Source organism: Solanum lycopersicum, chromosome 1, assembly GCF_036512215.1.
Source record: "Solanum lycopersicum chromosome 1, SLM_r2.1".
Classification (NCBI taxonomy): Eukaryota; Viridiplantae; Streptophyta; class Magnoliopsida; order Solanales; family Solanaceae; genus Solanum; species Solanum lycopersicum.
The window spans coordinates 85,365,828-85,393,326 of NC_090800.1; the positions used below are offsets into that span (position 1 = coordinate 85,365,828).

The 27,499-nt window shown below is 33.1% G+C and overlaps 4 protein-coding genes across 6 annotated transcripts; 3 read left to right on the forward strand and 1 right to left on the reverse strand.

Moving 5' to 3' along the window:
- Positions 1-91: 91 nt before the first annotated feature.
- LOC107648852 (linoleate 9S-lipoxygenase-like) lies at positions 92-3,907 on the forward strand. Of its 3 annotated transcripts, none has more exons than XM_069287158.1 (9): positions 92-569; positions 650-927; positions 1,009-1,249; positions 1,340-1,681; positions 1,750-1,835; positions 1,960-2,067; positions 2,170-2,477; positions 2,584-2,847; positions 2,949-3,907. In XM_069287158.1, exons 1-9 carry the CDS (start codon positions 392-394, stop codon positions 3,703-3,705), a joined length of 2,562 nt encoding a protein of 853 aa, XP_069143259.1. In that variant the 5' UTR covers positions 92-391; the 3' UTR covers positions 3,706-3,907.
- A 275-nt stretch (positions 3,908-4,182) lies between these two features.
- Positions 4,183-7,892, reverse strand: LOXB (lipoxygenase). The gene is made up of 9 exons (NM_001247944.2): positions 7,659-7,892; positions 7,174-7,463; positions 6,862-7,102; positions 6,415-6,756; positions 6,234-6,319; positions 6,023-6,130; positions 5,640-5,947; positions 5,280-5,540; positions 4,183-5,163 (listed from the first exon to the last, which is right to left on the reverse strand). Exons 1-9 carry the CDS (start codon positions 7,846-7,848, stop codon positions 4,410-4,412), a joined length of 2,580 nt encoding a protein of 859 aa, NP_001234873.2. The 5' UTR covers positions 7,849-7,892; the 3' UTR covers positions 4,183-4,409.
- A 9,106-nt stretch (positions 7,893-16,998) lies between these two features.
- LOC101266174 (probable linoleate 9S-lipoxygenase 5) lies at positions 16,999-21,818 on the forward strand. The gene is made up of 9 exons (XM_004231226.5): positions 16,999-18,221; positions 18,536-18,807; positions 18,890-19,130; positions 19,214-19,540; positions 19,637-19,722; positions 19,911-20,018; positions 20,103-20,407; positions 20,507-20,770; positions 20,873-21,818. Exons 1-9 carry the CDS (start codon positions 18,053-18,055, stop codon positions 21,624-21,626), a joined length of 2,526 nt encoding a protein of 841 aa, XP_004231274.1. The 5' UTR covers positions 16,999-18,052; the 3' UTR covers positions 21,627-21,818.
- A 1,294-nt stretch (positions 21,819-23,112) lies between these two features.
- On the forward strand, positions 23,113-27,247 carry LOC101244618 (probable linoleate 9S-lipoxygenase 5). Its single transcript, XM_004230159.5, has 9 exons — positions 23,113-23,724; positions 23,888-24,171; positions 24,399-24,639; positions 24,757-25,098; positions 25,255-25,340; positions 25,448-25,555; positions 25,639-25,934; positions 26,030-26,293; positions 26,387-27,247. The coding sequence occupies exons 1-9, from the start codon at positions 23,505-23,507 to the stop codon at positions 27,135-27,137; spliced, it is 2,592 nt and encodes an 863-aa protein (XP_004230207.2). The 5' UTR covers positions 23,113-23,504; the 3' UTR covers positions 27,138-27,247.
- The last annotated feature ends 252 nt before the right edge of the window (positions 27,248-27,499 follow it).

The following is a 27,499-nucleotide window of genomic DNA, read 5'->3' on the forward strand; positions in this document are numbered from 1 at the left end:
GAAGCAAAAAAAAAAAAAAAGAAAAAAAACAGAAGTTAGTTCGTACTTTATGTTTTGAATATAGAATATGAACGCACACTTCCCCTTCTTCATAGCTCTTTGTTGCCTCTACATTTGAGATATTCTTCTCCAATTTAGCCTTATAGCACCCGTATTTCAATTAAAGCATAAAATATGTATATGTACATATTTAATCATAGTTAAATAATAAAATTGAAAATGTCTGTTACAGTTTTTTTATTTTTTTTAAAAAGATCTACAGACAGCTAGTAGTTTGTGCTATATAAATATGAAACAAACAAAGTAACTTATCTATGCTTTCTTTTCTTCTGTTGGAAGCTCAAGAGAATATAATATATTATATTTTTTTTTCATTTTTAAAAATAAGATTATGCATGCCATTACTGGAAAAGATGATGGAAAAAGGGTAAAAGGAAAAGTGGTGTTGATGAAGAAGAATGTTTTAGACTTCACTGGCATAATGGCCGCGGTTGTTGATGATGTTGCTGAACTCCTTGGCGAGAAGGTGTCGTTCCAGTTGATCAGTAGTTCGGTTTTTGATGATCGTGGTAAGTATTACTTCTCATATCTTTTTTTTAGTGAAGTGTTAAAAATATAAAAAAAGACAGAAATGTATCGGTTTCAGAAGGGAAACTGAGCAATCCAGCATACTTGGAGAATTGGATTACAAACATCACCCCAATAATAGCAGGAGAATCAACTTTTAGTGTTACATTTGACTGGGATCGCAACGAGTTTGGAGTTCCAGGAGCATTCATCATCAAGAATTTTCATCTTAACGAATTCTTTCTCAAGTCACTCACACTCGAAGATGTTCCTAATCACGGAAAAATCCATTTTGTATGCAATTCTTGGGTTTATCCTGCTTTTAGATACAAGTCTGACCGCATTTTCTTTGCCAATCAGGTACATTTTGATTCATTCATTAAGAATGTATATGTTTCTAAACATGTATTTGCATTGTCGTAATTATGGTATGTTCTTCAGGCTTATCTCCCAAGTGAAACACCACAACCATTGCGAAAATACAGAGAAAATGAACTAGAGACCTTAAGAGGAGATGGGACCGGCAAGCTAGAGGAATGGGACAGGGTTTATGATTATGCTTACTATAATGATTTAGGTGATCCAGATAAAGGCGAAGAGTATGCTAGGCCTGTTCTTGGAGGGTCCTCGGAATACCCATATCCTCGTAGAGGCAGGACAGGACGCGAACCAACAAAAACAGGTTAAGACATTCACTGAACTTTTTCAATATCTGCATTTTTCATGTATTTGATTTTCTTGAAAAGCAAATTGTCGTGACAATTGCTTGCAGATCCTAATTGTGAGAGCAGGATTCCATTGTTTATGGGCTCAGACATATATGTGCCAAGGGACGAGCGATTTGGTCATCTGAAGATGTCAGACTTCTTGACTGTTTACTTAAAATCTATTGCCCAGTCATTTCTCCCTGCATTTAAGGCTTTATTCGATAACACACCTAATGAGTTTGATAGCTTTGAGGATGTACTTAAACTCTATGAAGGAGGAGTCAAGTTGCCTGAAGGCCCTTTGTTGAAAGCCATTACTGATACTATTCCTTTGGAGATTCTAAAAGATGTCTTTCATTCTGATGGTGAAGGCCTATTCAAGTTCCCAACTCCCCAAGTTATTCAAGGTATTTATCAAAAGTACTATTTTTCATGCCCTCGTCTTTGGTGATCTTAATATTATTGGTGTGTTTAGAGGATAAAACTGCATGGAGGATGGATGAAGAATTTGGGAGAGAAATATTGGCAGGAATCAACCCCGTCTTAATCACTAGACTCCAAGTAAGCTTTCGCTCATCTGAATTGCTACTCTTTGAGGATATCAAGATCTTACTTAAGTTTACTTCTAATTTTGTGATTTATCTCTTATAAATTTTGAAGATGCTGGCTTAACTATTATCTGTAGGAATTTCCTCCGAAAAGCAATCTGGATCCTAACATATATAGCAACCAAAACAGTACAATTACCAGAGAGCAGATAGAGGATAAGTTGGATGGACTAACAGTTGATGAGGTAATAACTAATTTAATGTTAGTAGCTAAATTGCTCATTCAACTTTATGAGAAGATTGTAGTGAGAAATGTTAGTTGACAAAGAGTTGGCGATATTTAACAGGCAATCAAGGCTAACATGCTATTCATATTGAACCTCCATGACATCATTATGCCATACTTGAGGAAAATTAACACAACGACAAACACAGAAACTTATGCCTCAAGAACTTTGCTTTTGTTGCAAGATAATGGAACTTTGAAGCCAATAGCAATTGAACTAAGTTTGCCACATCCAGATGGAGATCAATTTGGTACTGTTAGCAAAGTGTATACACCATCTGATCAAGGTGTTGAAGGTTCTATCTGGCAGTTGGCCAAAGCCTATGCAGTAGTGAATGACTCGGGCATTCATGAGCTCATCAGTCACTGGTAAAACCTGTCAAAAACCTTTATATGAAGCACAACTTACCCATAACCAAATTCAGTATATGATTTGTGTAAAAGTAATTGGAAACATTTGTTATTACCTTCTCAGGTTGAATACACATGCAGTGATTGAGCCATTTGTGATTGCAACAAATAGGCAACTAAGTGTGCTCCACCCTATTCATAAGCTTCTCCATCCTCATTTTCGTGACACGATGAATATAAATGCTTTAGGAAGACATATGTTGATCAATAGTGCTGGAACTATTGAGTTGACTTTTTTTACTGGCAAATATTCCATGGAAATGTCAGCAATAGTTTACAAAGACTGGATTTTCCCTGAACAAGGACTTCCTGCTGATCTCATCAAAAGGTTAGTGAAAAGACACAAAGCACTTGGAAAATTTATTCTCAATCATCTGTATACTAATTCCCTAAAACTTTCTCGATAACCATAATTTTACTCATTTTCAGGGGAGTGGCTGTTGAGGATTCGAGCTCCCCACATGGCATTCGCTTGCTAATTCAGGACTATCCATATGCTGTTGATGGGTTAAAAATATGGTCAGCAATCAAAAGTTGGGTAACAGAATATTGCAACTTCTATTACAAATCAGATGACACTGTAAAGAAAGACAGTGAACTCCAGGCTTGGTGGAAGGAACTCCGCGAAGAAGGACATGGTGACAAGAAAGATGAGCCTTGGTGGCCTAAAATGCAAACTCGACAAGAGCTCATAGAATCTTGCACCATCACAATATGGATAGCTTCAGCACTTCATGCAGCAGTAAATTTTGGGCAATACCCTTATGCTGGTTACCTCGTTAATCGGCCTAGTTTAAGCCGAATGTTGATGCCAGAACCAGGAAGTCCTGAATATGAAGAACTGAAGACAAATCCAGATAAGGTATTCCTCAAAACAACCGTTCCTCCACTGCAGACACTGCTTGAAATTTCCGTCTTAAAGATCTTGTCAAGACATGGTTCAGATACACTTTACCTCGGACAGAGGGACTCACCAGAATGGACAAAGGATCAAGAACCACTTTTAGCTTTTGAGAGGTTTGGAAAGAAGCTGAGTGATATTGGGAATCAGATTTTACAGATGAATGGTGATCATGAGAAATGGAAGAACAGGTTAGGGCCTGTTAAAGTTCCATATATTTCGCTCTTCCCCACAAGTGGAGAGGGTCTCACTGGCAAAGGAATTCCTAACAGTGTGTCTATATAGAACTTATTATTATTGTTTGTTCATGTTGTTTCTTAGTATTCTGTTATTAACACCAAATAAAATCTCTATCAAAGAAAGTTCCAATTACAATAAAGGGTGTAATAATGTTGTAATTAAGTTCTTTCTCTTCTGTAACAGCTTGTTTGGATGGTTATTATCATTTTTTTTGTATTGATTTTTTGAAATTGGTAATTTGTTTCAAGCGAGTGTTGTTACAATAGATTGGGTATATCTTAAGGAGTTCGAATCTCAGTTTTGGAATGGTTTGGTCCTTTGGATTTAAATTTGAGTCTAGTTTTCAAGTAGAGGATAAAATGTGTATCTCCTACCTGTATATTTGTATATACCTCCTTCAATGTAATCATATATATCCAATAGATTGGTAAGTTCAGGTTCAACAGATTGCAACTTTTGCAACCTCCTAGTCTAGTGAGTATATAAATTTCCTTGTTAAATAAGCAAAGAGAAGATGAAAAATAAAACCAACTACAGCTTTATTTGGAACAAAGAGTTTATTTGGTTGGGAATAACAAGAAACAAGTGCAACAAACATTGTATTTAAATCAATAATACTATACAATATAATACAATACAACACAACACACAAGACAATACAATACAATACTCTTTATTTGGAACAAAGAGTTTATTTGGTTGGGAATAACAAGTAACACAAGCACAACAAACTGATTGAATAATAAGTTCTATATAGACACACTGTTGGGAATTCCTTTGCCTGTGAGTCCCTCTTCACTTGTGGGAAAGAGCAACGTATATGGAACGTTAACAGGCCCTGACCTGTTCTTCCAACTCTTATGACTATTCATTATCATAATTCGATTCTCGATATCACTTAGCATCTTTCCAAACCTCTCAAAAGCTACAAGTGGTTCTTTATCCTTTGTCCATTCAATTGAGTCCCTTTGTCCCAAGTAAACCTCATCTGAAGCATGCCTTGACGAGACCTCAAAGATGGAAATTTCAAGCAGTGATTGCAACTGAGGAACAAATGTTTTTAGGAATACCTTGTCTGGATTTGTCTTGAGCTCTTCATACTCAACACTTCCTGGCTCTGGCATCAAATTACAGCTTAAAGTAGGGCGATTAGGGAGATAACCAGCGTAAGAGTATAAGCCAAAATGGAGTGCTGCATGAAGTGCTGAAGCTATCCATATAATGATGGTGCAACAATCTCTGAGCTCTTGTCGAGTTTGCAGTTTAGGCCACCAAGCCTCATCTTTCTTGTCGCCATGTCCTTCTTCGCGGAGCTCCTTCCACCAAGCTTGGAGTTCAGTGTCTTTCTCTACTGTCTCGTCAGATTTGTAATAGAACTTGCAATATTCTGTTACCCAACTTTTGATTGCTGCCCAAATTTCCAAGCCATCAACAGCATATGGATAGTCCAGAATCAGTAAACGAATGCCATGTGGGGAGCTCAAGTCCTCAACAGCCACTCCTCTGTAATTGAACGACATTATGGTCAGGTTAGCAAGACGAAAAAACATATATTTATGTTCTGATATATTATTTAATATTTAGTACAGAGTATGAGATATTTGTGGCTCTTCATTTACCTTTTGAGGAGATCAGCAGGAAGTGCTTGTTCAGGGAAAACCCAATCTTTGTAAGCTGCTGCTGACATTTCCATGGAATATTTGGCAGGAAAAAGAGACGTCTCAAAACCACCATCATAGGTCAAGGTCTCTCTTGCTAAAGCATTTATGTTCATCGTGTTACGGAAATGAGGATGAAGAAGTTTATGAATGGGATGAAGCACACTTAGATGCCTATTTGTTGCAATCACAAATGGTTCGATCACCGCGTGTGTATTCAACCTGGAAAGGTAACAACAAACGTCTCGAATTACTAAATAATACATTGAATTTGGTTATGGGTAAGTTGTGTTTCATATAAAGCTTTCTGACAATTTTTACCAGTGGCTAATGAGCTGATGAATGCCCATGTCATTCACTGCTACATAGGCTTTGGCAAACTGCCAGATAGAACCTTCAACACCTTGGTCAGCTGGTGTATATACTTTACTAACAGTACCAAATTGATCTCCGTCTGGATGTGGCAAGCTTAGTTCAATTGCTAGTGGCTTCAAAGTTCTATCATCTTGTAGGAAGAGCAGAGTTCTTGAGGCATAGGCTTTTGTGTTTGCTGACATGTTAATTTTCCTCAATAGTGGCATCACGATGTCATGGTGGTTCAATATGAATAACCTGTTACTCTTGATTGCCTGTTAAAGAGTATCTGTTTTTGTCACAAAACCTGATCAAAGAATCTAACTAGTATCGAAACAGAAGTAATATACCTCATTCACTGTTAATCCATTCAACTTATCCTGTACATGTTCTGTGGTAATTGTACTGTTTTGGTTTCCATATATGGTTGGATCCAACTTGCTCTTCGGAGGAAATTCCTGCAGACATCAGATAGACCAATATCTTCAAAATGTGCATGGAAATATCATGAAAATAGAAGTGATCTTGATATCTTCAAAGAAAAGATGAATTAAAGCTTACTTGGAGTCTACTGATTAAGACAGGATTGGATCCTGCCAACATTTCTCTCCCAAATTCTTCATCCGTCCTCCATGCAGTTTTATCGCCTAAACACCAACAAATTTATATTACAAAAGGTGAAGGCGTGAGAAATAATACTTAAAGAAATTGTTTTTGATCATGTAGAAATATAAATAAATACCTTGAATAACCTGAGGAGTTGGGTACTTAAGTAGGCCTTGACCATCCGTTTGAAGGATGTCTTTTAGTATCTCTGAGGAAATGTTATCAGTAATGGCTTTCAACCAAGGGCCTTCAGGCAACTTGATTCCTCCTTCATAGAGATTAAGTACATCCGCAAAGCTATTGAACTCATTAGGCGTGTTATCGCACAAAGCCTTAAACGCAGGGAGAAGCGTTTGCAAAGAGGATTTTAAGGACGACGTCAAAAAGTCTGACTTCTTCACATGACCAAATCGCTCGTCCCTTGGGACATATATGTCTAAGCTCATAGGCAATGGGTTCCTGCTCTCGCAATTAGGATCTGCAGAGAACAAAAAGAGTTCCAAAAAATCAAACATGAAAATGCTGATAGTATTATTATACTTGTTGAGTTACAAAACTAAAAAGTTTTCTGCATTGTCTTAACCTGCTTTGGTTGGTTCGCGGCCTGTCCTGCCTCTACGAGGATACGGGTACTCAGAGGACCCTCCAAGGATAGGCCTAGCATACTCTTCCCCCTTATCTGGTTCACCCAAGTCATTGTAGCAAGCATAATCATAAACCCTGTCCCATTCTTCAAGCTTTCCAGTTCCATCTCCTCGCAAAGCTACCAGTTCATTTTCTCTGTATTTTCGCAATGGTTGTGGTGTTTCACTTGGGAGATAAGCCTGAAGAACATACCATAATTACGACAATGCAAATACATGTTTAGACACATATACATTGAATTATAATGTACCTGATTGGCAAAGAAAATGCGGTCAGACTTGTATCTAAAAGCAGGATAAACCCAAGAATTGCATACAAAATGGATTTTTCCATAATTAGGAACATCTTCGAGTGTGAGTGACTTGAGAAAGAACTCATTAAGATGAAGATTCTTGATGATGAATGCTCCTGGAACTCCAAACTCGTCACGATCCCAGTCAAATGTAACACTAAAAGTTGATTCCCCTGCTGTTATTGGGGTGATGTCTGTAAGCCAACTCTCTAAGTATGCTGGATTGCTCAGTTTCCCTTCCAAACCATCTGCTGCAAATGAAACAAAGTAACCAATAATATCTCATCATCTTAATTTGATTTCCATCTAAGCAAGGGTAAAAATAACTTGCTTTTTTTAACCGCAACAAAACAAAGTTAAGGATAATTTTGACCATTTTTCCGATTTCAATAAGTACAAAAGGCAAACTTAATTATCTTTGTTAAAAGAACAATTTTACCCACCATAATTAACAGAACCACTTATCAATTGGATAGAGACTTTTTGGCCAAGTAAATCAGAAATGCCATCAACAACTGAAGCACCTATATTAATGAAGTCTAGAACATTTTTTTTCATCAAAATCACTCTTCCTTTCACTTTTGGCCTATCATCTTTTCCAAGGATGGCATCCACAATTCCACCCAAAGACATGATTAACTATTTAAACAGAAATATTTTTTTTTTAATTAAGAAAAGAAAAGATAGATTTTAGTCGTGAGGTTTCGAGTTTAAACATCTCATATTTATACCAAAAATTATTAGTTAAAAGAATTATTCTGACAAATTTATAATTTTTAAGCTTTCACTAAGTTTGGTATGCATAGTGTATAAATTTGTCTGATTAGTTAATATAATGATGGTGATGTCAAATAAAACACACAAAAAGAACCCAAAGCATCCAAAAATATGGAAGTTTAGCACTTGAAATTTTAACCAAATTTATAAATTTTCAACTTCATTAAGGAACTCTTGGAATAAAATGAAATTAAAGGTACGTGTCAACTATTTATTTGATAATGAAATGCTACTTTCCATAGTGTTCAATTCAATTTAAAACTCTTTTACATTAAAATTAGAGAAAATACAAAAAAAAAAAAAAATCTCTAAACTTGATCGCATAACTTACTTTAGTTTGGATAGCCACCAGATAATTGGATTAAGTGTAATTACTAGGGTAGTAATATCAACCCAATAATTACACAACCTAGTAATTGAGTTGACCTGTATGCCACGATGTAATTGCAGTGTATTGCAAGTATACTGTTTGGTTGCACAAGTGTAGTCATAAGGTTATATTGAATTTTAAAAATAAAAATCAATTATTTAAAATTAAAAATTTATATAAGACAAACAAGGGCCTGTATAAATAATATAAATTGAATATTTAAGATACATATTGTCTTTTGAAAATATATTAATTAATAAACATATGTTTTTAATTATTATTATAAAAAAATTAATTTATGATTCTCAATTCAGTATGTTTTTAACTAACTTAATCATAAAAATTAAAAATACAAAATTTCTATGAATTCATGAAATGCATGTTTGACAAAAAGATTCACATTTGACAATAGAATTATCTATCAAGTCTAAGTTAAAAGAATAGCTTGTAATGTAAAATATCAAGTCAATACTCCTCAACAAATGAAATTAAAAATATAACATAAGTTCTACATTCAAAACAAAAAATTTAACATAGTACTCTTATGTCATATTTCAACATAACATACATAAATATATTTAAAAGATAATGAAAACATTAGTCCATAAATTTATTCAAAAAATGAATTCATTTTAATTTAAAAATTAAAATACTAACAAAATCATAATAATGATTCTTTTAGATAACACTAAAAATTACATGCAATCAAATGAAGTAAAAATTTGAGAATAAGAAAAAAGTGAAATATGAATAATATATATAGAAAAAATAGAAAATATTATAATAATAAAAATAAATTAAAAGAATTTAAAATAATAAGAATTACATTAAAACGAAAAAAAGTAAAAATACAAATAAAAGGAAGAATAGGAAAATTAATCACCGTGTAATTATGCCAGCAATTCACATATCTCGTGTGAATTGGAGAGTGTAATTACTCTCAGCCAATTACACCCAATTATCTGCTGACCAGCTAATTACATGATCAATTAACCATGCCAAAAAAATATAATTAAACTCAACTACATCAAATCAAATTATCAGTGTAATTTTTCAAACAGGCCCTAAGTGAATCATACTTGTAAAATTAAGAGTTTTTTAATTGGGGAATCAAGCTCTTCTGGCATATATAAATTTATGCAAATGCCAATCATTCTCGCAAATATGATAAAAATTAAATTAAGATTAAGATGTCTGTAAACTGGTTTAAATATTATCGTTACAAAAAATAATAAACAAGAGTTCAACAAAGAATTTAAAAGAATTACATTATCTAATTACATATATTCGCATCATAATGTAAATGTCAGAGAATTTTAAAGTAAATTGGATAATATAAAGAGACAAAATTATAATTAAGAGTCTAAAAAAATGAAGAAAATTATACTTACATATATTCACATCATAATGTAAATGTCAGAGAATTTTAAAATAAATTGAATAATATAAAGAGACAAAATTATAATTAAGAGTCTAAAAAAATGAAGAAAATTATACCATCTCTATACAAATTCACCTCATAGTTTAAATGTCAGAGAATATGAGCTAAAATCTCTTAATCCAGTAAACAATATACATATTTTATTAGAAAAACTTCATTGATATACAATTACTTGACTTATATTGAAAAGTATAGCTTAAAATTGACATAACAATTTTTTTTTGCCAAAACACAATCATGTATCCAATACTATACATCTAGTTAATACAATAATATACAATTTTTTTTCATATTTTATTTCATACAAAAATGTTCAAAATTAATTTAATGATAATGTTAGAATTAGTATGTGCGCGATTTGCGCGTGTAATTTAATTTTATCATGTTCACGAGAATAATAAGCTTTTGCATAGATAATATTTTAAAATTAGAATAGGTACTAACTATATAGCATTATTCTCCAACTAATTTTTTTTATTTTAATTTGTATAATTTATATTTTCATGCTAAAAGGGGGTGTTTTTCCTATTTAAAATGTTGATTTTACTTGTACCGTAAGTACTTAGTAGTGGAGGCATATTCACCCATTGAATTTAGCTTTTACTTTTAAAGTGAGAGTTTTTAAAATTAAAAATGTTATTTATATTTATTTTGGTTATATATAAAATTAAATATGTTGTTGGGTTATGTACCTTTTTCCCTTCCTATGTGGATAAATAAAAGTCCAATTTGGACCAACCCATTTTTTCCCATAAGCCCACTCTTATGAAGCAAATATAAGCCTAGGGTCTTATTTTCAGACATACAAGAGTGTTTTTTCAGCAGCCAAAAAAAAAAAAAGCAGTTTTTCGCAGTAAAAAATTCAGCCCTAACAACCAACTTCAAATTGCGATTCCCGCTTCGTTTCTTGTCCGATTGAGCTGATTTTTGGACAACATATTATATTCATCTCAATCTTTGATTAGGAACTGACAGAGTTGGATTTGGTGGCCTGCAACTTCAGTTTTGCTGTCGTGAACAGTAGCTGCAAAATTGGTGATTTTGCTCCTTTAATTCTCTAGATTTGGTGCAATCTTATTTTGTTGTTGCTCGTTGTTTGGCACTTGTTTTTGTGTCCAATTTTGGAGAACAATATTGTAACTCTTGGTGATTATAGTGGAGCTTTTGGTCCCGTGGTTTTTTACTCTTCACATCGAAGGGTTTTCCACGTAAATCTTGGTGTCTTGTGTGATTGGTTTATTATTGCTTTGTTATATTTATTTGGTTGAATTACTTCCTGCCTTATTATCATATTGTTTGTGGTTGTTTGTCTTCTCTTGGTTCAAATCGAGAAGAGAAAGTATAGACTTGGGTATTCTTCCGCTGTTATCCTGTCAGGCATTCTTTGTTAGTGTCTTGTCTTTATTGTTGGGTTATGGACCTTTTTCCCTTCCTATGTGGATAAATAAAAGTCCAATTTGGACCAACCCATTTTTTCCCATAAGCCCATTCTTATGAGGCAAATATAAGCCTATTTAGGGTCTTATTTTCAGACATACAAGAGTGTTTTTTCAGCAGCCAAAAAAAAAAAGAGCAGTTTTTCGCAGTAAAAAATTCAGCCCTAACAGCCAACTTCAAATTGCGATTCTCGCTTCGTTTCTTGTCCGATTGAGTTGATTTTTGTACAGCATATTATATTCATCTCAATCTTTGATTAAAAACTGACAGAGTTGGATTTGGTGGCCTGCAGCTTCAGTTTTGCTGTCGTGAACAGTAGCTGCGAAATTGGTGATTTTGCTCCTTTAATTCTCTAGATTTGGTGCAATCTTATTTTGTTGTTGCTCGTTGTTTGACACTTGTTTTTGTGGCCAATTTTGGAGAACAATATTGTAACTCTTGGTGATTATAGTGGAGCTTTTGGTCCCGTGATTTTTTACTCTTCACATCGAAGGGTTTTCCACGTAAATCTTGGTGTCTTGTGTGATTGGTTTATTATTGCTTTGTTATATTTGTTTGGTTGAATTACTTGCTGCCTTACTATCATATTGCTTGTGGTTGTTTGTCTTCTCTTGGTTCAAATCGAGAAGGGAAAGTATAGACTTGGGTATTCTTCCGTTGTTATCCTGTCAGACATTCTTTGTTAGTGCCTTGTCTTTATTGTTGGGTTATGGACCTTTTTCCCTTCCTATGTGGATAAATAAAAGTCCAATTTGGACCAACCCATTTTTTCCCATAAGCCCATTCTTATGAGGCAAATATAAGCCTATTTAGGGTCTTATTTTCAGACATACAAGAGTGTTTTTTCAGCAGCCAAAAAAAAAAAGAGCAGTTTTTCGCAGTAAAAAATTCAGCCCTAACAGCCAACTTCAAATTGCGATTCTCGCTTCGTTTCTTGTCCGATTGAGTTGATTTTTGTACAGCATATTATATTCATCTCAATCTTTGATTAAAAACTGACAGAGTTGGATTTGGTGGCCTGCAGCTTCAGTTTTGCTGTCGTGAACAGTAGCTGCGAAATTGGTGATTTTGCTCCTTTAATTCTCTAGATTTGGTGCAATCTTATTTTGTTGTTGCTCGTTGTTTGACACTTGTTTTTGTGGCCAATTTTGGAGAACAATATTGTAACTCTTGGTGATTATAGTGGAGCTTTTGGTCCCGTGATTTTTTACTCTTCACATCGAAGGGTTTTCCACGTAAATCTTGGTGTCTTGTGTGATTGGTTTATTATTGCTTTGTTATATTTGTTTGGTTGAATTACTTGCTGCCTTACTATCATATTGCTTGTGGTTGTTTGTCTTCTCTTGGTTCAAATCGAGAAGGGAAAGTATAGACTTGGGTATTCTTCCGTTGTTATCCTGTCAGACATTCTTTGTTAGTGCCTTGTCTTTCCCAACATATGTGTGATTATTTCTTAAAGATTTTATAGTCCATTGAGGATTTAGATTTTGAAATTTTGATTCTTTTTTGTATTGAAAGTGTTGATTTTACTTGTATGGTTGATAGTAGTGACATGATTCGTCCTTTGAATAAATTAGAGATAATTATTTAACGAGATAAGGATCAAAAATGTTTTAATCTATCTTTTTTAAAAGTTTTAAAATTAAATTATTGTGAGTATCTAAACTATCACTTATTAGTTTGAGAAACATATATCTCTTTTTTATTACACTCTCAATATTGTGTATGTAAATTGTAATACGCTCTCTTTTTTATTTTAAAAACTTTTTACATCCCAATCTATATGGACAAAATATTTTATCTTCGACAAGTTTATTTTGTACAATATTTTCTCTCACTGCACTAACCCCGGTCAATTCTTTTAATAGTAATTTAAGTATTATTTTAAATTTTAATTGAATAACTATTCCACCCCTCATAATCCCTTGCTTCCAAATTTTTTCTCATATACATACACACACATTAAGAAAAGCATTTTACTTGCCATGAGACTTCTTTAGAAATAAAATTTTTACTTTCTATTATCTTCGTTAAGCAAACAGAAGAAAATATTTTCCTAAAAATATATGTAATATCTAACAAAAAATGAGAAATATAAAAATAATTAAAATAAATTAGGATTGAAAAATTAAATGGGCTGTGGTAGATTCTATTTAATTTTTAAAAAAATAAAAATAATATCAAAAAAATTTTTAGGAACGACGGAACGAGCGGGGGAGGTTTGAATTTTCTTAAAAGATTTTATAAAAGAAATTTTAAAAGAAAAGGAGTTGGGGAGGGAAAGAGGGGGGGGGGGGGGGAGGTGGTAGAGTGGGTGAGAAAAAATATTTTTAAAAGAAACTAAAAAAAAAAATTTAAAAAAAAATAATTTCTTTATTTTTTGGATAGTAATAGTTAATTTAGCTTTTAATTTTTATTAACGTGAAATATTTTTTCTATGTGGAATATCATGTGACAAGGTTTTTTCAAATAAAAGAAAATTTATTACATATACTATTAAAATGTATTTTTTAAACTAAAAAATATTAATTTAAGTATGAAATTAAAAAAAAGGATTTTAAATGTATTTTTAACACTTATTTCTTATTTGTACAAAGTTCAACAAATTTATACATCTTAACAAAATGGACTTAATAAAAACAGCTTTAAAAAAAGTACTTTTGAAAGTGTTGAAACTTATTATTAAAATAAGCAGTTATGCGTTTGGATAAAAGTGCTGAAGTTAAAAAAAAAGTTGTTGATGTGTTTGGCAAATAATTGCTGATAAACAGCTTTTTAAATCAAAATTTCTGAAATACCCTTAAAAGCTGTTAACATAGTAAAAGTTAATTAATTTATATTTTACAGTCATAAATAATTATATTTTGCTATCATTCATATATTTCTTTCTCATCACAAATTATTTATAAGAGGAATATAAACTTATTATAGATTTTAAAGATATATAATTTGAATAGATTAAAGAACGATTTAAGATTTTATTTTAGTTTCATCCATAGGTAATAATAATTGTCTATCATTCACATATTTCTTTATTATCACAAATTATTTATAAGAGGAATATAAATTTTTATTTAAGTTATATGTGCAACTTATTTTACATTTTAATAATATATAATTTGAATAGATCCACTTGAAAGATTTAAAATTTATTTTTATTTTCATTCATTAGTAATAGTAATTGTCTATCATCCACACGTGAAAAGGGAAAAATAGAAGAAAGAGATGTTAGGGCTATGTGGGTAATTTGGAGATTGTATAAAAATATTAAGGGCAAAAAGGAAAATGTGGTCAACTTAAACAAGTTTATAAGCTGGAAAAAAAAGCACCCTATCCCAGCTTTTAACTTTTGGCTTAAAATAATTTTTTTTTTTAAACTTAAATAAGTTATTTTAAATATTGTCAAACGGCTAAATAAGTCAAAAATCAAATTTTAAGTCAGTTTGACCAGCTTTTAAGCTAAGCCAAACAGGGTCTAAGTTTTAAACTTTAGCAAATTTAAGAATTAACCTATTGATATTGCTCTTTCCCTTTTCTTCTTTACACATCCAAACACTCTCACATCAATCTTTCTATCATTTTAATTATTTTTTTTCATATTTTGATTTTATTTCTACAGAGATTTGGTGATAGTCAAGTTCTTGGCGATTTCTCCAATAACGGTGGTTATTGCAGTGATAATTAATTTTCATTTGTATAAATACTTAATTAAAAATGTGAGATATCATTGATATTTATTTGAAATTTTAGGTGATTATTTTTTATTTTTAAATTTGAGAATTAAATTTCCACTAATAATCTTTATTTTTGAGTGGGTATTGTTGCAAAAGATCAATTATAAATTGAGGAGCCTAAATGTAATTTTTTTTTGATGATTTAGCGTAGCTTTTGAGGTGTTTATGGATTAATTTGATGCTTTTTGTATATATAATTGTACATGGGAGTATAAATATCTCTTATTATACTTTCGTATAATATGTATATTCGATGTATAATATTGCATATCAAATTTAAAAATTACTAAAATAAATAAATACAAATCTCAAAATATAAAATTAACAAAATTATCTTTATCTTAATTTATATGTCAGAAGTTTTAAATTGCATTTGACACTATGAACTTGAAAATATAGGATCTTGGTTAAAAGCTTAAGAACTAAACTTCCATATTTTGGATGCTTGGGTACTTTTTGGTGTGTTTTTATCGGATTGGGAAAAGGATCTGATATATCTCTCAACTTTGTCATTTGAAGCTGTATACTACTGGTTATGAAAGTGATTCATATATACCCTTATCGTTATACTAACAACTCGCGTCACATATACCCTTCATTTAACGAAGAAAGTCAAAAAATTAGTTTTAAATTTATATTTTACTTTTAATTTAAAAAAATGATTTAGGGGTATATATGATTCTTCTATTAAAATTCAAGGTATATTTTAATATGTTTTCATACATAAATTATTTTTTTGACTTCTTTTATTATAATTATTTGAGTTTCTTATTCTTATTTTATTTTATTTTTTCATTCCTTAGATTAAAGAAAAAAAAATTAAAACTATTTTTTTTGTTTATATTGTAATTTAATTTTTGTATTCGAAGATATAAATTTAGTCATCTATAATAAATTTTACAAGAATATTAGTGAAATATAAATAAATTTGATTAAATCTAATTTAGTCATTGAAACAACAAAAAAGATATGTTTGACAATGATTATATTTTTTAGGAAAAAATAGATTAAAATTATCCTCTCTTTTTTTCATTTCCGTAAAAAAAAAATATATATGCGAGTCATTCATTTATATATATAACTCACTTTCATAACAAGAAAAGAAGTAAATATATCAAAATATTTTGGACTTTACTGACATAAATGCTTCCGTTGTTGATTTTTTTTGGTAAAAATGTCTCTTTCCAGTTAATAATTGGTTCTATTCATAATGGTCTTCTTGGTTAGTAGAAGTGTTCGATTGTTTATTATTCTTTTCTAAAAAATAAATAAAATAAATAAAATAAATAAGTATGACTTGTTATATATTCAAATCAAATCAAACTAATTAAGTTGAATTTTTATCTTTTTGTTTTGTTTTTGTTTGATTTTTTAAAAACAAAAAAATGACAAAATATACTAGTTCAAGCATATATTACAGTGGTTTATTCCAGCGTAACACCACCAAATCAGTTATTTGTTATAATGATGAATAATTAAAAGATTAAAGAAAAGTTTATTTTTAATATGAAATAGATTTTTGAACTTAATTATCAAAATAAAGGCTACAAATTAAACTAGAAAGTAAAGCCAATAATTGAGTTACCGTAAAAAGAAAATTTTCGCATATAGCCACAAAACAACTTGTTTGTATTGTTATTTAAATATATTGTTTGTTTTGATTATTACTTAAAACCACATAAGTAAATAGTAATGTATTTGTATCTATGATAGCTCAGTTCTAGCTTGTGATGTTTCATAATAAGGGGGTCAAGTAACAGAGTATTCCCTCCGTTTAAAAAAGAATGGCTCTATTTTCTTTTTAGTGTGTTTTAAAATGAATGACCCCATTCTTTTTTTGAAAATACTTTAACTTTAACTTTCCACGTGGCATGTTTAAGACCACAAGTTTAAAAAACATTTTGGTACATTTCATAACTTTAATTTAGAACCACAAAATTAAAAAATCTTCTTTCCTTTCTCAAACTTCGTTTCAAGTCAAACTAACTCATCCTTTTTGAAACGGCGGAAGTATTATATGATACATCCATAACACTTGCAACAATACTAATGAGCCCTCTTTTTTCTTTTCATTTCTTTTGGGATATATGTCCACTAATTCAATGAGGAATTATTAGCTTGTTTTCTTCATCTTCTTCTGTTATTTTATATATGATCCTTATTACACTGTGAGAGTTACAGAAGTTGCAGTCTATTGAAAACTTGACAGATGTATTTTCAACTTAACAAATTGTTATAATGTCTTTAAGAAGTAAAAAGAGCCAAAAGAGAGACAAATTTTCATACTTTTGGATTCTTGACAAAAGAGAGTCTATTGCTAACTCTATTTAGTAGCATAATAAAGAAAATAGCATTAGAAGGAACTTTTAGAAATGGTTCCCAATATTCTAAAGGTTCCTTTTACACAATGAAAGCAGAAATTTGTCATTTTCTCAGGAGTTGGAAATACCTACTTGTGTAAATGGAGTTTTGGCTGTATTTTTTTGTACATATGCATTAATTTACCTTTCTTCTATGGGACAAAGACTTCTATTTCTTAGGCCCTTTTGAAGAAACAACGTTGTCATTGCTATGTCGTAGGCCAAAAAAAAAAGAAGGTATTTTCTAAGAATATATACAAGGTGATGGGGGCTACAATCAAGGGTTTTAGTTGAGGAAATGAGTGGAGTGAAAACCATGGGTCAAATCCCAACAGAAACCGAAAAATCTGTGTGATACTTTCCTAGTCGTCTCATTATCGGTAAATCTGTACTTGTGTGCCAGTAGGAAATGATAAGTAGCTGGTGGAATAGTCGAGGTCCGTGCAAACTAGCCACTGAAACCACCATGACATGGTGATAATTATAGGGTTAACAAGTGATCAGGAAGCTACAAGGAATCTTTATTAATTTGCTTGATCACCTAGCTGTTTAATTATTTAAGTAAAATTCCACCTTAAAGTGCATTATATTTCACTACTATTTGTCGATAATATAAGAAATAAATTAGTATCTTGATAATAACTCAACCATGTTCTTTGCCTATAAATTCGTTTCATTTGGCCTAAACACCACAAAGATCCTATAGTAGTCATCTTTAATGGCATCAACTAGTAAACTTGAAAGCAAAAAGATCAATGGCACTGTTGTCGTTGTGAAAAAGAGAGCTTTAGAGCTTGATCCATCTGAAGTGGTTCCACAGAGAGTTTATGAGATTCTTGGAGACAAGGTTACACTGCAGCTTATCTCTTCTGTTAGTGGAGATTCAGGTGATTACTTTTTCCATTTTTCGAATTTCCTTATTCTTCGCTGTGGTTATCCTTTTGTAAGTAGAAAATATAGTGAATGTTTTGTACTTCTTTTTATTTTGTGAAATAGTGGTCTAAGATGAAGTTAAATGTTTAAACATGGTCAGCGATGATTGTTGTTATAGTAATGATGTAGTCATCCTTTAGTCCCTTTGTAAATTTTATATTTACTTGTGATATTGTGGTCATCCTATTGGTCTTGCGTTATATATGAATTTTTAACTCTTGAACAATGGGGAATTTTTAAGTTGATGATTTTATTCTTGAAACGAAAGAAAATAAAGGGAAACTTGGGAATCCAGCACATTTGAGAGATGAGAATAAAGTAGGCGATGAATCAAAGTTCAGTGTCACATTTGATTTGGACGAAGAGTTTGGAGCTCCGGGAGCATTCATCATCAAGAACTTCAATCCTAATGAGTTCTTTCTCAAGACACTGACTCTTGAAGTTGATGATCCAAGTCATGGTGGCATGCATTTTGTCTGCAATTCTTGGGTTTATCCAGCTGAAAACTACAAATCTGACCGCATATTCTTTGTGAATCAGGTGAGCATTTTGTTTTTCAAATAATATGTATATCCATACGCTTATGCAGTTTATGACAGAGCACTTTGTTTACATGATGCAGGCTTGGCTTCCAAGTGAAACTCCAGTAAAATTGTGCTGGTATAGGGAAGAGGAATTGTTGAACTTGAGAGGAAATGGAATTGGAAAGCTTGAGGAGTGGGACAGGGTTTATGACTATGCTTATTACAATGACCTTGGAGAACCTGAAAAGGGTTCAGCTTATGTCAGGCCAATCCTAGGAGGATCTACAAAGTATCCTTATCCGCGTAGAGGAAGAACCAGTAGACCACCAACAAAAACAGGTAACTCATTTCTGCATAACACTGATCTTTACTATAAGGCATACCATTTTTCCGTATGTCTGATTTCCTCAAATTTTGAGCAGATCCTAATTCTGAGAGTCGGCTACCACTGCTAATGAGCTTTGGCATTTATGTTCCAAGGGATGAAAAATTTGCACCCTTAAAGATGACCGACTTTATTGGAATAGCACTTAAGGTCATCGTTCAGCTCCTTGTCCCCGAGCTCGAGTCTTTAGGAAACATCAACCTTAATGAGTTCAACAGCTTTGAAGATATTTTAAAAATTTATGGAGGAGGAGTCAATCTTCCTAATGATGTTTTGCAGAGAAGTAGTGCAGAGATGCTCAAGAAATTTATTCAAAGTTCTGGTCATGAGTTTCTTAAGTATCCAATGCCACAGGTTATAAAAGGTACTTTTGGATGAAAGAGTAACAGTAAGTCAATCCCCAAAGGCAATATTTCCTTTTTGCTTTGTGCTTTCTCATAGTTTTACATGATTGCAACAGAGGATAAGTCGGCTTGGAGGACTGATGAGGAATTTGCAAGAGAGATGCTTGCTGGAATAAACCCTGTCTGTATTTGTGGCCTCAAAGTAAACGAATGTTATCTTTTCTTCCTCTAGAATTTCTGATCTTGTCTATATGAAAAGAAAGGAAAAAGGAACCAAACATAAAGTATTCTTAGGTCCTAACTTCTGAACAAAATTCACATTATCCCTATCTTTCTGAAGTTACTTATTCTTTAGTTGAAAAATTATGAGCTGAAACTCTTTTTCTGCAGGAGTTTCCTCCAATTAGTAAGCTGGACCCCAAAGTCTATGGTAACCAAACTAGCAAAATAAGCAGAGAACATATTCAAAATCAGTTGGATGGACTCACTATAGAAGAGGTTCTATGAGTTGATTTTATAGTACTTTCTAATTGCCTGTTTAACTAAACTGGACCTGTATCTGATAAATACTTACCTTATTAGGTGATCAAGGGGAATCAGCTTTTCATATTGGATCATCATGACACATTAATGCCATATATGAGGCAGATCAATATGACAAGTACAAAAATTTATGCCTCAAGAACTCTGTTCTTTCTACAAAAAGATGGGACTTTGAAGCCGCTAGGCATTGAACTAAGCTTGCCTCATCCTGATGGAGATCAGCATGGTTTCATTAGCAAAGTTTTTACACCACAGGAAGATGGCATTGAGGCTTCCATATGGCAATTGGCAAAAGCTTATGTTGCAGTCAATGACTCTGGGGTTCATCAGCTAATCAGCCACTGGTGCTTAAACTTGAAAAATGTTTTTTTTATGGCCAATGATCATCAATTTAGTTTGTTTTCTTTTCAAGAACTTCTTTGAAAATCTATTATTTTTGTCAGGTTACACACTCATGCCATAATAGAGCCAATTGTGATCGCGACAAACAGGCAATTAAGTGTGCTTCATCCTATCTATAAGCTTTTGCATCCTCACTTTCGTGATACAATGCACATAAATGCATTGGCTAGACAGACTCTACTTAATGCCGGAGGAATTCTTGAGCAAACAGTTTTCCCTACAAAATATGCCATGGAGATGACCTCAGCAGCTTACAAGGATTGGGTTTTTCCTGAGCAGGCCCTTCCTGCTGATCTTATCAAGAGGTAATTCACTACTTAATCTCCACAATTTACTTGAAGGATTCGATAAGTACACAATGGAAAACAGTTTCTTCAAATGCTTTTGTGATTTGTATTGTGCTGTAGAGGTGTGGCAATTGAGGATCCTGAATCAGAAAAAGGTGTCCGTCTTCTAATCCAGGACTATCCATATGCTGTGGATGGGCTAGAAATATGGACAGCTATCAAAAGTTGGGTTCAGGAGTATTGCACTATCTATTACAAAACAGATGACATGATTCAGAAGGACACTGAACTTCAAGCCTGGTGGAAGGAACTCCAAGAAGAGGGACACGGTGATAAGAAAGACGAGCCATGGTGGCCTAAAATGCAGACCCTCAAAGAACTGACCGATTCATGCACCATAATTATCTGGATTGCTTCTGCTCTTCATGCAGCCATCAATTTTGGGCAGTATCCTTATGGTGGCTACCTACCAAACCGCCCCTCAATGAGCCGAAGGCTCATGCCTGAACCAGGCAGTCCAGAGTATGAAGAGCTGAAGAGGAACCCTGAAAAAGTATATCTGAGGACAATTACACCACAACTTCAAACTCTCATTGGAATTTCTGCTATAGAAATTTTGTCAACACATTCTTCAGATGAAATCTACCTTGGCCAAAGAGACACTCCTGAATGGACCAACGACAAAGCGCCATTACAAGCTTTAGAAAGATTTGGAAAGAAGCTAGCTGAAATTGCAGAAAAAATAATAAAGATGAACAATGACAAGAAATGGAAGAACAGAATGGGGCCTACTAAGATGCCATATACATTGCTTTATCATATAAGTGAACCAGGACTTACTGGAAAAGGAATACCAAACAGTGTCTCTATATAAAGTTGTTATCTTTTACCATCATTTGCACTAGACTTCAATAACACTCTTCCTAATTATCTAACTTGGAAGTTAAGACTAAAACAGCAACAATTTGTAACTAATTTTTGAATTATCTAGTTAACTTTGGAAAGATATTTCTTTTCTATTGTATATAAAAAGTAAATAAAAGCTGGTACTGTGATTTTGGAGTGATGACGTTTTCTCTTCCAAGTCTTAATTCTGTATATTTGACTGACTTATAAAGTTGTCAGTTGATTATGTAGATAATGTCAAGCTTAGAACAGAACTGACTTTTTATGAAATGTTTAATTTAATATGAACTCTTAATCTTATAGTCCAACTGACATCTTCAAACTAAGTTAGCCAATTAGGAGCTTACAACTCTGGAGCAAAACAAGTTTAAGTTTAATTGACTTTCTTGAAAAATGCCAACTACCTTATTTAAAATGCTGCAAAGTATCCAATGACATGGGCGGTGATTCTTTATTGTAACTGCACATGTACCTAAATCTTATATTTCTTCTTATCTCTAATTATTTGTCCTTTTTTTAAATAATTATCCCTAATTATTTGTTTATTTTGATAAATTAAAAAAAGACAAATTCTTTTTATCTATTATATCCTCAATTAAATGTCTAATTTCTTTGAAAAATGTAAAAATTTTCATCCACTACATAATTAATAGAGAATTATTTTCTTAATAGGTGTGTCAATTTAAAAGTGAACAAGTAAAAAGGTTTGAGGGAGTAGTAGTTTTGGGCAGTCATAATTTACTATGCCCTCCATTCAATTTTAGGAGTCTTTCGAGGGTCATTTGATTGGTGAGATAAGGATAATAATCACAGGATAAAATTTAAAAATACTTTTTTTCATAATTAATCGTGAGTATTAAATAAACCCGATACTATTTTATTCCACTATTTATGATAAAAATGATGGAATTAGCTATAATCCCATATCTTATACTTGTCTGTTCCATCACACCAACCAAACAGCCCATTAAGGTTTTAATTACACATTCATTATAAAAAAAAATTAGTAGAAGGCGTTATTTATGAAGAATTGGCTTTATATATCAAGCCTTACAACTGACAAATGAGTATATACTTATTAATTTTTGCCCCTTCAATCGCAACGGTAGAATTAAATTAAAAAAACAATCAATTCTCTCTTGATTTTTTTTGATAAAAATTATTTTATCTTAAACATTTTATTTTATTTTAGACTAAAAAGACACTTAAAAATGAGATCTATTGAGTAGATTTTTCAAAAAAAAGAAAAAAGATGCAAAGAAAAATTCAAAAAAGCTGAATGACTTTGAACAACTAGATTGTAAACAAATATAAAGAATTTTTTATTTTAATTTTGGTTCTTTGGTCACAGTGAGGATCTATTATCGGAAGAAGTGTCGTAAATTTTTAAAATATTTTAGTACAACTTGTAGAACAGTTGAGTTGAGAAGAATTAAAGTGGTTGGTCACATCTCAGAGTATTCAATGACAATATGAAACCAAATTTGATACATGTTCTGGGAATCTTCACCCTAACATGGTGTAATAAATTTAAGAATGTAACTTATGTTGTTCGATAATTTTTATATTATCAGTTAAAGTCGTGAACGATTATCTATAGTTATCTTTTAAATGACTTGACAACGAAATGCGAAAGGCTAAGTTTAATAACCATATATGAAGGAGTTTTACTTTTATAAAATGAGGCCAAGAGTCTTTGTAATTAATTGGAGGACTGATTTGAACAAGTGAAGCTTCTTGTGCATAGGCATCAATGCTTTTCTTTGCTTATATAAACACAAGTGCTAACATGTCTCATTTTCAGTATGAAAAGTTGGTTCTCACTTGAAACTTTTTCTGAGGAAAAATGTCTAGAAAGCTTTCAGATCCAAGTATGGATGAAAATGCCAGTAAAAAGGCAAGATATGAGGCTGGTGAAACCAAAACCATAAAGGGTACAGTTGTTCTGATGAAGAAGAACTTCTTGGATTTAACTGATGCTAAGGATGCTGTTGTTGACCAAATTGATGAGATTCTTGGACATAAGGTCTCTCTGCAGCTCATCAGTGCTGTTAACACTGAGGCCGGTATGATATACTTATCATCATTTTTTAAGTCATATACACTGGCAGTATAGAGAATTTTTAACTATTGGCGTGTTTTAACTGGTTGTAACATGTAAGCCTTATTTTCAAGATACTAATCCCAATTTTAGATGACATGAGAAATTGCAACTGTTTTTTTGTTTAGCTAATAAGGGCAGAGGAAAGCTTGGAAAGCCAGCAAATTTGGAAGGTTGGAAGATTTCAACTTTAACAGAAAGAGAAGCTACATTCAGTGTCAACTTTGAATGGAATGAGGAGATTGGAATCCCAGGGGCTTTCTTGATCAAGAACTCTCACCACAATGAATTCTATCTAAAAACTTTGACATTGGATGATGTACCAGGCCATGGAAAAGTTAAATTTGTCTGCAATTCTTGGATCTACCACTCTGAGTACTATAAAAAAGATCGCGTTTTCTTTGCCAATCAGGTAAGACTAAAGTTAGATATTCTCAGTTGAGTTTCGAAAGGGACTTATACCAGTATTTAACAACATTGTGTAAAGCTTTATAGGATCTTCTTGGAAGTCAGAAAATCATGGACTAATTGTGTAGCAAATGATTCAACTTAGTTTCTGATAATAGTCATAATATCAGAACTTCAATGTAAATTATTTTACTTCTCTGCTAAGTAAAAACCTTTGATTTCTTGTTGTAGACTTACCTTCCAAATGAAACACCAGCACCCTTACAGTATTATAGAGAAGAGGAACTGGAAAATCTGAGAGGAAATGGAACTGGAAAGCGTGAGGAATGGGATAGGGTCTACGACTATGATGTCTATAATGATTTAGGTGATCCTGAGAAGGGTGAAACATACGTTCGCAAGATTCTTGGAGGATCATCTGATTACCCTTATCCGCGTAGAGGAAGAACAGGCCGGCCACCTACAAAAATTGGTTAGAAGATCTTGAAGTTCAATCATCTGTTCAATTTTTATCATTGTAACAGCATGAATTTTTCAATTAAAGCACATTCATTACAAGAAGGGTGTTGTCTTTTATCCTTTTTTACAGATCCTAAAAGCGAAAGCCGGCTTCCATTAAGGAAAACTTTGGATATTTATGTGCCTAGAGATGAGAGGTTCAGCCCACTAAAGATGTCTGATTTTGCAGCAACTGGACTGAAATCAATATTTCAGTTCCTTGTCCCGGGGTTTTTAGCTCTTTTTAATAAAACACCTTTTGAATTTGATTCATTTGAAGATATGTGGAAACTCTATGAAGGTGGAATCAGGTTGCCTAGTAAATCTTTCGTGGACAAAATACGAGACCACCTTCCATTGGAGCTGCTTAAAGAACTGCTACGATCTGATGGTGATTACGCTTTTAAGTTTCCAATGCCACAAGTAATCAGAGGTAAGGGCTAAAACAGAAGCACTTTTTTGTTTGTTTTCTAAAGAATCTAAATAAGCATAGGGCGATGTGCATGTGTTATAGATATTACACTTTATTGAACTGGTACTAGACTTAGTTCATTGAAAAACTCTTCTCTTTGAAATGTTTGGAGGGCAGAGGATAAATCTGCATGGGGGACTGATGAAGAATTTGCAAGAGAAATGCTGGCTGGACTAAACCCTGTCGTTATCCGCTGTCTCCAAGTACACTCGAGATTTTCTTTTCTAAGTCATCCCTTGATAGTTAACAGAACATTCTTTACACATAAAAATCACTGGTTGTGGTTGACCTGTTAATTTTCTGCTGACAGGAATTTCCTCCAACAAGCAAGCTAGATCCAACACTATCTGGTGAGCAGAGGAGCACCATTTCTGAGGAACATGTAAAGCACAATCTAGATGGATTGACCATAGAAAAGGTAGGTATTGAAAGTTTTTCTTAGACCAGTTTTCTTCAGATATGTCGATTGTAATTGCTTGAACAAGGAAACATACGATGTAGGCGATCAAGGACAAGAGACTGTTCATTTTGGATCACCATGACAGCCTAATGCCATACTTGAAACGCATAAACACAACAACCACACAGACGTATGCCTCAAGAACATTGCTTTTCTTGAAAGAAGATGGATCCTTGACACCACTTGCTATTGAGTTGACTCGAGAGAATGAACAGTCGAGAATTGTCAGCAATGTATATACACCGGCAGAAACTGGTGCTGAAGCAACCATTTGGCAGCTCGCAAAAGCTTATGTCACAGTGAATGATTCTGGGTTTCACCAGCTTGTTTCTCATTGGTAAACTTTGTTACCATATAGTCCTCATCATTATGCAATGCCTGAGTGTGTAATGTGTTAATTCATCAACAATTCACTCCTCGTTTTCACTGAAGGTTGCACACTCATGCCGTAACTGAGCCATTTATCATAGCAACAAACAGACAATTAAGTGTTCTTCATCCAATTTATAAGCTTCTGCACCCTCACTTCCGCGACACAATGTACATAAATGCATTGGCCCGTCAAATGCTCATCAATGCTGATGGAATTCTTGAAATGACTGTTTTTCCGGGTAAGTTTTCTCTGGAAATGTCAGCTACCATATACAAGGACTGGGTTTTCCCTCAGCAAGCTTTGCCTGCCGATCTCATCAAGAGGTACATCACATTCCTAAGTTCCAAAGATCAAAAGAATAATCATTTACTTAAATTTCTAACTGACTCAAACTTCTTTTGCTTTGTTTATGTCAGAGGAATGGCTGTGGAGGACTCAAGCCAACCACATGGCATCAAGCTAGTTATAGAGGACTACCCATATGCAGTGGATGGACTCGAGATTTGGTCTGCAATCAAAACATGGGTGAGAGACTACTGCAACTTCTATTACAAAACTGATGAAATGGTCAAGATAGACACAGAACTACAGTGTTGGTGGAAAGAAGCACGGGAGAAGGGGCACGGAGACAAAAAGGAACAACCATGGTGGCCTAAGATGCAGACTCGCGAAGAACTCATAGATTGTTGCACAATCATAATATGGATAGCTTCAGCACTTCATGCAGCAATAAATTTCGGGCAATATCCTTACGGAGGATACCCTCCAAACCGCCCCTCAATGAGCAGGAGGTTCATGCCTGAGCCTGAAACTTCAGAGTATGAAGAGCTTAAGTCCAACCCTGAAAAGGCTTTCTTGAAGACAATCACTCCTCTGCCACAAAGCATACTTGGCATTTCGTTGATAGAAGCATTGTCATTGCATACATCTGATGAAGTCTTCCTTGGCAAAAGAGCTCCTGAATGGACCACAGATGAAGAACCATTACAAGCATTTGAAAGATTTGGGAAGAAGCTAGAAGAAATTGAACAAAAGATCATTAAAATGAACGATGATCCGAACTTGAAGAACAGAGTTGGACCTGCCAATATTCCCTACACTTTGCTATGTCCTAGTAGTGAGCTTGGACTTACTGGGCGCGGAATTCCCAACAGTGTTTCAATATAATTCTTATCAGCTAGAGAGCGACTAAGATAGATTCAGTTGTATTCGTTGCTTCCGCACAAAGAACTATGTAGACATATAGTAAGATTACATTACACCTAATAACTCTAAAACATGGATTCACCTTTGCTTTCTGCCATATAAGAAGCTTTTTCCAGTCACTTTGTGTTAGTATTCACTAAGTACTGGGAAACGGCATGTGCAGCCTAAGTTTGCAATCGATGTCACACCCGTGTTGGATTCTCTGAAAATATACTACTTTTGACGATCCAACATGCACCCTTCACATTTTGAAGAGTCTGATCAACATAGTGTGCAACAAACATGAATATGATGTTTTTGTATCAATACTACATCCGTCCCAT